Here is a 9,175-nt window from a genome sequence, read left to right as displayed (position 1 = left end):
ATAATCTCAAAAGGCTGTGAGTTTTAAAAGATCCGTTTTTTAAAAAAAAAAATTGATAAATCGGATTCATACGTTCAAATATATATCCCATTTAAATACTAATATCTTTTCAAATTTAAATTCATTATCTGTTTTTTTATACAATTTAAAAGATATTTATTTATTTTTAAAGGAAAAAAAATCTACTTAGAACCCAATTAGTCTAGCCTATAAATATATCTATATATATATTCTGATCAATAATTCAATTAACTACCGATATAGACTATACTCAACCAAATTAACACGAAGAAATCTGGGAAGAAATCTTTTGATCATTGGCTCACCACAGCTTTCATGATCACCATAACCATGGGACTAATCCTATTTTGCACTTCTCTCTACACGCTACATATAAGAAAACATCTCCCACAACCACCCCAAGTCTCAGTCACGACGGTTTCCACCACCGTTCGCGGCGTCGACGTCGACCAAAACCGCGTAACCGCCAGCCTAAACGTAGGGTTTCTCATCGAAAACACAGAAAAGAAGGTCATGATCGTCGACCACGTAACGCTCTCGGCTTCACAACTCATCAACCACAAAAAATATCTCACCATTGCCAAGTCCGATTCTCCAGTCGCGATAGTGGCTTACTATCAGAGCAATGATTACGAAGAAGATAGCGAAGTTTCAGAGGAATGTTAAAGAAAAGGCAATTTGTGAATAAGATTTTACTCAGCTCAATCATAGCATGAGTACTGACTGCCCCTTTATATTATCAGAGTAATAGCATATACAAAAGGAATAAATCAATGAGACTATTACACGTAGCACTAATAACAAATTGCCCCAATACACAGAAACCAATGATAACAAATTTCTGACAAATAACAGAAAAAGAATATTCTACATCCTCTCTTTCTTCTAACGGTCTTGGCAGCCGAGATGTCATTTTCCATTTAATTCAATTTACACTTCATTTAACACCACCCCTCAAACTGCAAGGGGATTCCATCACTTGTAGTTTGTCCACCAAAAACTGAAATCTAGATGGTGAAAGTCCCTTAGTTAGACAGCCTGCTATTTGATCATGAGACGGTATGTATCTTATGTCTAGTTGTTTCTGCAACACCTTATCCCTGACAAAATGCACATCAAGTTCAATGTGCTTTGTTCTTGCATGATACACTGGATTTGCAGCCAAGGCACTTGCGCTTATGTTGTCACACCATATAATCGGAGTTGTTGGAATCTGAATGTGCATCTCTTTGAGTAGCTCAAGTAACCATGAAAGTTCAGCTGCCAGTTGAGCCAAAGCTCTATATTCAGACTCTGTGCTCGATCTTGCCACTACGGACTGCTTCTGGGATGACCAAGAAATTAATGATTCTCCTAAAAATACACAGTACCCTGCAATGGACTTCCTGTCATCTGGACAACACCCCCAATCCGCATCTGAAAAACCAGTTAAAACCAGCCTGTTAGATGGTGCAATGTGCAGACCATGATACATGGTGCCTTTCAAGTACCTCAATATCCTCTTTGCTGCATTCCAGTGCTTTGTTGTAGGGCTCTTCAAAAACTGGCTTAGCTTATTCACTGCAAAAGAGATATCGGGCCTGGTGTGACTTAGATATTGCAAAGCACCGATTATGCTCCTGTATGTGGTTGGTGTATTCAGAGTCTCTCCATCATGAATAGACAGTGGTATGCCTGCCACCATTGGTGCTGGACATGGTTTTACATACATCATAATCGTCCTCTGTAACAGCTTTGAGATATACTTACTTTGTGACAAATAAAGTCCTGTAGCATCCCTGCACACTTCTATTCCCAAGAAAAAATTCAGGGGACCGAGATCCTTTAGTGAGAACACTTGATTCAATTTGAGAATAAACTTTTGAAGTTCTTCACTGTCATTCCCTGTAATGACAATATCGTCCACATAAATGACCACATAATCACATACCGAGGATGCCGAAGCATGAAAAATGAAGTATCTGCTTTGGAGTTGACAAAGTGTCATTGCTTGAGTGTGTCTTTGAAACGGTCATACCAAGCTCGCGGGGCTTGTTTCGATCCATACAAGGACTTATGGAGTTTGCAAACATGATGGGGTTTGCTTGAATCTTCAAATCCATGCGGCTGTCTCATATATACATCTTCATCAAGCATGCCATTTAAAAAGGCATTATTAATGTCAAGCTGGCGTATGGGCCAGTTATTAGATACTGCAAGTGTTAGAACCACATGGATAGTTGGAGCTTTAACAACAGGACTATAGGTCTCTCCAAAGTCAACCCCAGGTCTTTGTCCAAAACCTTTTGCCACCAACCGGGCCTTGTAGCATTGAAAAGAACCATCGGCATTGTGCTTTATCTTGAACACCCACTTACAACCAATGATGTTGTAATCAGGTGAGGAAGGTACCAAAGTCCATGTGTGATTTTGTTGTAAGGCAGAGACTTCTTGTTGCATGGCCAAATTCCACCCCTCATGCTGGAGGGCATCCTCAACCCGAACAGGTTCATGAAAAGAGAGATCAAACTGTGATTAATGTAGATAGGCCTTTATTTTAAACACTCCAGCCTTAGCTCGAGTGATCATAGGATGAGTGGAAAGAGGAGCCGGAGTTGAAACCTGAGAGTGAACTTCTCCTACTGCACCAAAACTATCTTCATTTAAGACAACATTCAAATTGATTGTGTGAGGGGAACTAACCTCATTTCCAGTGGGTGATGCACGATCGGGTGATACTGCAGGGACCATAGACGTTGAATCTGAAACTGATGGCAAGTCTGAATGAGAAGCATTTGAAGAAGGTGAACTGATCGGTGTTGATGGTAACACAAACCAAGAGTGAGGTGTTTGTAGTGTAAGTTGTTGTTCAGGTTGGTAATTGTTTAGAAAACCATGTTGGAAAGGAAATTCAGATTCATTGAAAACAACATGTCTAGATATATATATATATATATTTGACCATGTGGACTCATGCACTTGTACCCCTTATGTGTTTCACTATATCCCAAATTTACACATTTTATAGAGTGGAATTGAAATTTATGTTGCTGGTATGGCCGAATATAGGGAAAACATGATGCTCCAAACACTTTCAAAAACTTGTAATCTGGAATTTTAGAATAGAGCACAGAGAAGGGAGACCCCTGTAACACAGAGGTAGGGAGTCTGTTTATGAGGTATACCGAAGTCTGAAATGCATCAGACCAGAATTTCAAGGGCATATATGCTTGTGCAAGGAGTGTGAGACCCATTTCTACAATATGTCTGTGCTTTCTCTCAGCACGCCCATTTTGCTCAGAGGTATGTGGACAAGAGTGCTCAAACCGTATTCCACATTCATTGACTAACTTGACAAATGATTAATACTCACCCCCCAATCTGTTCTAACTCTTTTAATTTTCTTTTCAAATTCAATTTCAACTAGACTCTTGAATTGAGTAAAATCTTGTAATGCATCTGATTTTTGCTTAAGAGGATACAACCAAGTATACCTACTATGATCATCAATGAAATGTATGTAGTATTTGAAGTTGATATGAGATGCAACTGGGGCAGGACCCCAAAGATCAGTGTGGATCAAATCTAACACATTACTTGCTCTGTTTTGAGACAAATTGAAAGGCAGTGCATGAGATTTTCCATATTGGCATGCATCACAAAATATCAAGTTTTCATTAACAACATGAGGTACATTTGAAAGTCTCAAAACTTGATTTAAAACTGGTAAAGAGGGATGACCTAGCCGCTTGTGCCAAGTATCTTTAGGGGATTTTGAAAACTGAGTTTGAGCAACAAATGAACTAAAATGGGACTGTGAAAGAGTTTATGAATTTGTTGAACCTTCTGGTGCGTCTAGACAATATAGGACATCTCTAAGTGCTCCTTGCAGTATCACTCGACCTGCTTGATCCTTCACACAACAAGAAATAGGGAAAAACTCAACTGAGACTCCATTATCACGAGTTAATTTCGAAACACTAGCAAGATTCTTGGCTATATCAGGCACATGCAGAACATTTTTCAATAACAAGGGGGCTGAGCTATTTGTATTTAAAATGCAATTACCAACATGTGAGATATGAAGTTTAGTACCATTTCCAACCATCACCTTCTCCTTACCATCATATCCGACCTTATCATTTAGCTTCAAATCATCTAGAGCAAGTTGATTACTGGCTCCACTATCAATATACCAGCTATCATCATTAAGTGTTTCGGGTGTAGCCACAAGTGCTTGAAATGGATGTTGTTTGTCTCGATCCTGATCTCCAGTAGGGGGTTTTCCATTGAATGCCTCATCATAACGATTGTAACATATGGCCGCTGAGTGACCATATTTCCCACACACCTGACATGTGGGCTTTGAACTATTATTGCCATAGTTGCTCCTTCCTCTTCCTCTTTGATTTGCAAAACCTCCTCTGCTTCGGCCATAGGTATTTGATCCTCTTCCTTGATTGAAACTGGTTCCATAGTTTTGTCCAGGGCGTTTTTCTTGACCTGAATTGAAAGGCTTTTGAGCAAAATGAACAGAGGGGTTATTTATTTTTCCAGTGGATGTATTTCCACTTAACCTTTCCAAACGACTATCAAAACTAAGTAAAGTACTCTGAAGTTCCTGCCAAGTAAGTTTCTCTTGTCTTTCAAGAGGAATCACAATAGACAAGTACTCTGCATCTAGCCCCGAGAGTACATTGCCATGAAGTAATTTTTCTGGGTATGGGTCACCTGCAAGTGCAAGTGTATCAGCCCAGATACGTTTCTGTCTTAGATACTCAGACATAGTCTGAGATCCCTTTCGCATGGTTTGCAATTTTGTTCTCAGTTCGTCCATATGCGCCCGAGAGTGAGCTCCATATAGTTCTTCAAGAGCTATCCAAAGCGCAGCTGCTGTTTTGCATCCTATAACCTCAGATGCGATTCCTTCTGACATAGATCCATATAACCAGCCCATTAAGAGCTGATCATGTATAATCCAGGATTCGTATTCTGGATTGCTGAGGTGTTGTTCTTCATCATCTGCACCTGCAACAGAAATAAACTCCGATAGACATGGTTTTAAACCATTGATGAATCCATCGAGACGATGTCCTCTGATGATGGTAGATACCATCTGTTTCCACAAAGGAAAATTGTTTCTAGCAAGCTTCAATGTAAATGGCTGGCTCAGCATATTGCTAAATGGAGCTGCCATGGGAGCTGAGCTAACGGCGGAACCTGCAACAAACACACCCGAGTTAGTAGACCCAGCTGCTCGAGCTGGTGCTCCACGTTCAAGACCTCCTGCCTGAGCTGGTGGAGTCTGGTTCTCGTCCGTCGACATATGAGCAACCTGGCTCTGATACCAAGCGAAGTTTAAGAGGAATGTTAAAGAAAAGGCAATTTGTGAATAAAATTTTACTCAGCTCAATCATAGCATGAGTACTGGCTGCCCCTTTATATTATCAGAGTAATAGCATATACAAAAGGAATGAATCAATGAGACTATTACACGTAGCACTAATAACAAATTGCCCCAATACACAGAAACCAATGATAACAAATTTATGACAAATAACAGAAAAAGAATATTCTGCATCCTCTCTTTCTTCTAACGGTCTTGGCAGCCGAGATGTCATTTTCCATTTAATCGAATTTACACTTCATTTAACAAAGATGACTATTGCGACACTAAGTGGTTCAGTCTCGAGAACGTGATGGCGGAGGTCGAGCATTGGGACGGGGTTTACGGCGAAGTAGATGGTGACAGCAGTACCGGCATGCACTCTGGGCAAGAATCTGGGGTTTTTTACGTTGACTTTGCGTTGACTTATGATGTTACGTATAAAAGTGGTAATATTATTATACCTTGGTCGAAGCAGAGAACGATTGGGATGGAGGTCGGTTGTGAGGGTTTGAGGGTACCATTCTCTTCCAATGAAACGACAACTACTATGGATTACGACGGCAGCGGCGGTGGATTAGCAGTGTTTAGAAGCCGGTGTAGTAATAATGGTGAGGATGTGTTGGAAAAAGTTGGTGATTGGCTATTCATCCATGGAACTTTCCTCCTGTGTATCAGTATCGTCTTGTTTTATTGCTCAGTTTTAAGTTTTTTGTTTTATGTTTTTTTATTAAAACTAGAGACTCTGCCATGTATAGGCTCTTCTAGGTGATCTAATGAGATTAATATTTGACTGAAGCAAGCTCCATCTTTTTGTTTTTTTATTATTAATTATTTTTTTATTTTAAAAAAGAACACTTGAAATTAATTATATAACTTTATTCTAATTTATAATATATTTGTTAAAAAAATTCATTGAAGAAAAAAATATTTTATCAAATAAAGATTACAACAAAAAAAATAATTACTATTAATAAATAATAAAAATAATATTATTACACTTCAATTATTATACTAAAAGTAAAAAAAAATTATAATCAAACAAATATGGTAATTCGTATTAATTACATATTTAGTTTTATATTTTTAATTTTTCTATTAATTACATATTCATTTTTTTTAAAACTCAAAGACAGTTAGCAAATAGTACAATTAATAATCATATTTTTAAAAACATGTTTTAGACACTAAATCCAAATTTTTATTTCAGAATCACTTTTAAAAATATAATTTTCAAATTACGAACCAATCATGCCCTAAACTTTTGAAGTTATAATATGAGTTTGTATGGTTTTTATTATTTTTATTTTTATTTTTAATTTTATACTTATTGGAGTTTTGGTTATCATACATACATGGATGAATGCTTTATTTCTGAGATTTTCAAAATTTATATGGCAAAATTTATCTAATTTTAAACACTTTTCTATTTAATGTTCAATTTTTAAGCAGTTTTTTTTCCGGATTTATTTTGGTTTATTTTGTCTTTGTCATAGGTTCGAAACATATTTTTAAATATGATCAACTCAATCTTAGAATCTGGTCGATTTTATTTTAATTATACGAGAATAATTAAATGCTGTTTTAAATATTTTGGGTGATTTTTTTTATTATTTGTGTTTAATTTCCTGCGCAAGTATTATAACTGACTGAAAATAATAATTTAAAAAAATTCGTTTGACATCCAAGATTTTCGTGATTATTTAACAATATATTTAAATCAGATATTTTATAAATTTAAAAACCAAAATAAGATTACGTACTATATAAAGGGCCATTCATAAATCATTTTTACTCTCATCCATGCATATATTTTTCTCATGCATAACAAGTTTGAGAGTGCCATGAAATCATCAATGAAGACTCCGAGATGGAAAAATCTTGAAAGCCCAAATCCTTCCAAAGGAAAGCTTCATCAAACTTATTCCGTCAAGACTGAAAAAGTAAGAAAATTTGGTATAACTTTGATACCAACAAATTTAAATATCGATCTTTGCAATCATGTAATTGTAATCTCATCATCACTTACTTGTTGATTTAATTTGTTGCAGATGAACAATCAGAGGCATTCTCAGTGTCAGAGGAATGCAACTTCAGGTTCTACACAAGGTAATATATATATATATATATAATTAGTCTTTTTTATTTCTTCATCGATCGATCACACTTAATTATATATTAATAATAATCAATCTTCTGTTGTTGTTGTTTTATTTAGAATGTCCTTTGAAAAAAGCACTCATTGCTGCGCGAGCCACAAAGGCAAGGATTGAGAAAGAAAGAGAGGACAGAGAAGAGAGAGCAAGACTAGCAAAACTGAGACGATTAAAAACAAAAAGAGAAGCTTCTCGAGTGGCACTTGAAAAGGTTAATTTGCTTTGCATTTGCGTTTGTGTTTTTGTTCTTGTTTTTGTTTTGATACTAAAATTGTATTATATATTATGCAAACACAGGTTGAGCAAGTTGGTCATTTGGCTCATTATTCTGACCAAAATCTGAAGCCTTTCTTGGAACTCGAAAAGCTATGCGGATACAGGCCCTCGTGCCGATATGTTGGAAGAAGTCCCCATTGGCACATCGAATCTTCTTCTCACATATTATCAAGGTCGCCATTGGAGAAGCTTGGCTTGTTTTTCAAGAAGGAGGACGAAGAAGAAGAAGAAAACCCGAATTGATTAGAACAGAAGAGAAAGAAGTTGACACTTGCTCAGAGACATATGTTTTGTAATTGGTTTTTTATAGCACTTTTTATTATGTAACGGATGATGATAATTGAATAATAATTCGAATAAAAGCTTTGTTACTTCAAAGAAAAAAAAACTCTCTTTATAATAAATTATATATGTTGATGTATGTATAGTATAGTGTGATTACATGGGTTTGAGGAATTCACCAGCCTATTAAAGTTTTATTCAAGCGCTCATTGTCTTTGGTCCAAATTTTGAATTTTTTTGAATAATACTACTTTATATCACAATGAGATGAGAATTATTTTTTCGGACATAAAAGCTTTATTGTCTAACTTTCCGGGGATATATCTTTCTCGTGGTAATTATAGCTTTAATGTTACGGCACATGAATTTGCTAAGTAAGTATGCTTTCAAGTTAGACGATAAACTTTCTTGAATGGAAAAGATACCTCATCCTTTCTTAAAAAAAAAATATACATAAACATTAACATTTATCGAATTATTTCTTGTAATTAATGTATTTCACTTGGTGCTTTGTTTGAGATATATATATATATATAAATTATCTTCCTTTTATTCCATAAACCATGGATCCTGCTTCTAACCAAAACTTAGACTTTCGAATTTATCTGCATCAGAACAATATATATCCTCTTACTAATATTTCTTTTAGCCCAAACAAAATCAATGTTCTATCTTTCATATCCATACTTTATATATAAGTGTGCTCCATTGCTTAACTTATAGTCTCTCACTAGTTGTATATAGCATGGGATTATTTGATATGACTGCAACATGTTAATAATACTAACTCATTAATTTATACTATAGTTTCTGCAGTGATAATATTTACCAAATCTTATTAATACTTGTACTTAAATACTAAATTAATTTTTTTGAGAACAAAAATACTAAATTTTTGTTGGTACTAAAGTATCAAATTAATTTTCTTTTAGTTGTAATAGTATGAAATTTTTTATAATTGCTGTCAAAAAAATTAATTGATTTACAAATTTCAGTAAAAAAATTAGTATTATTACAGTAAAAAAAATTAATTTAATACTTAAGTATAATTATTAATAATAATTTAGTATTATAT

General features: G+C 35.3%; 1 protein-coding gene across 1 annotated transcript; it reads right to left on the bottom strand.

The window, feature by feature from the left end:
• Positions 1-958: 958 nt before the first annotated feature.
• LOC133791358 (uncharacterized mitochondrial protein AtMg00810-like) lies at positions 959-2,008 on the bottom strand. Its single transcript, XM_062229288.1, has one exon. The coding sequence runs from the start codon at positions 2,006-2,008 to the stop codon at positions 959-961; it is 1,050 nt and encodes a 349-aa protein (XP_062085272.1).
• Between the last annotated feature and the right edge of the window lie 7,167 nt (positions 2,009-9,175).

Source organism: Humulus lupulus, chromosome 7 (assembly GCF_963169125.1).
Source record: "Humulus lupulus chromosome 7, drHumLupu1.1, whole genome shotgun sequence".
Taxonomy (NCBI): Eukaryota; Viridiplantae; Streptophyta; class Magnoliopsida; order Rosales; family Cannabaceae; genus Humulus; species Humulus lupulus.
Note: the sequence above shows the minus strand (reverse complement) of the source record. Positions and strands in the feature narration are given on the sequence as shown.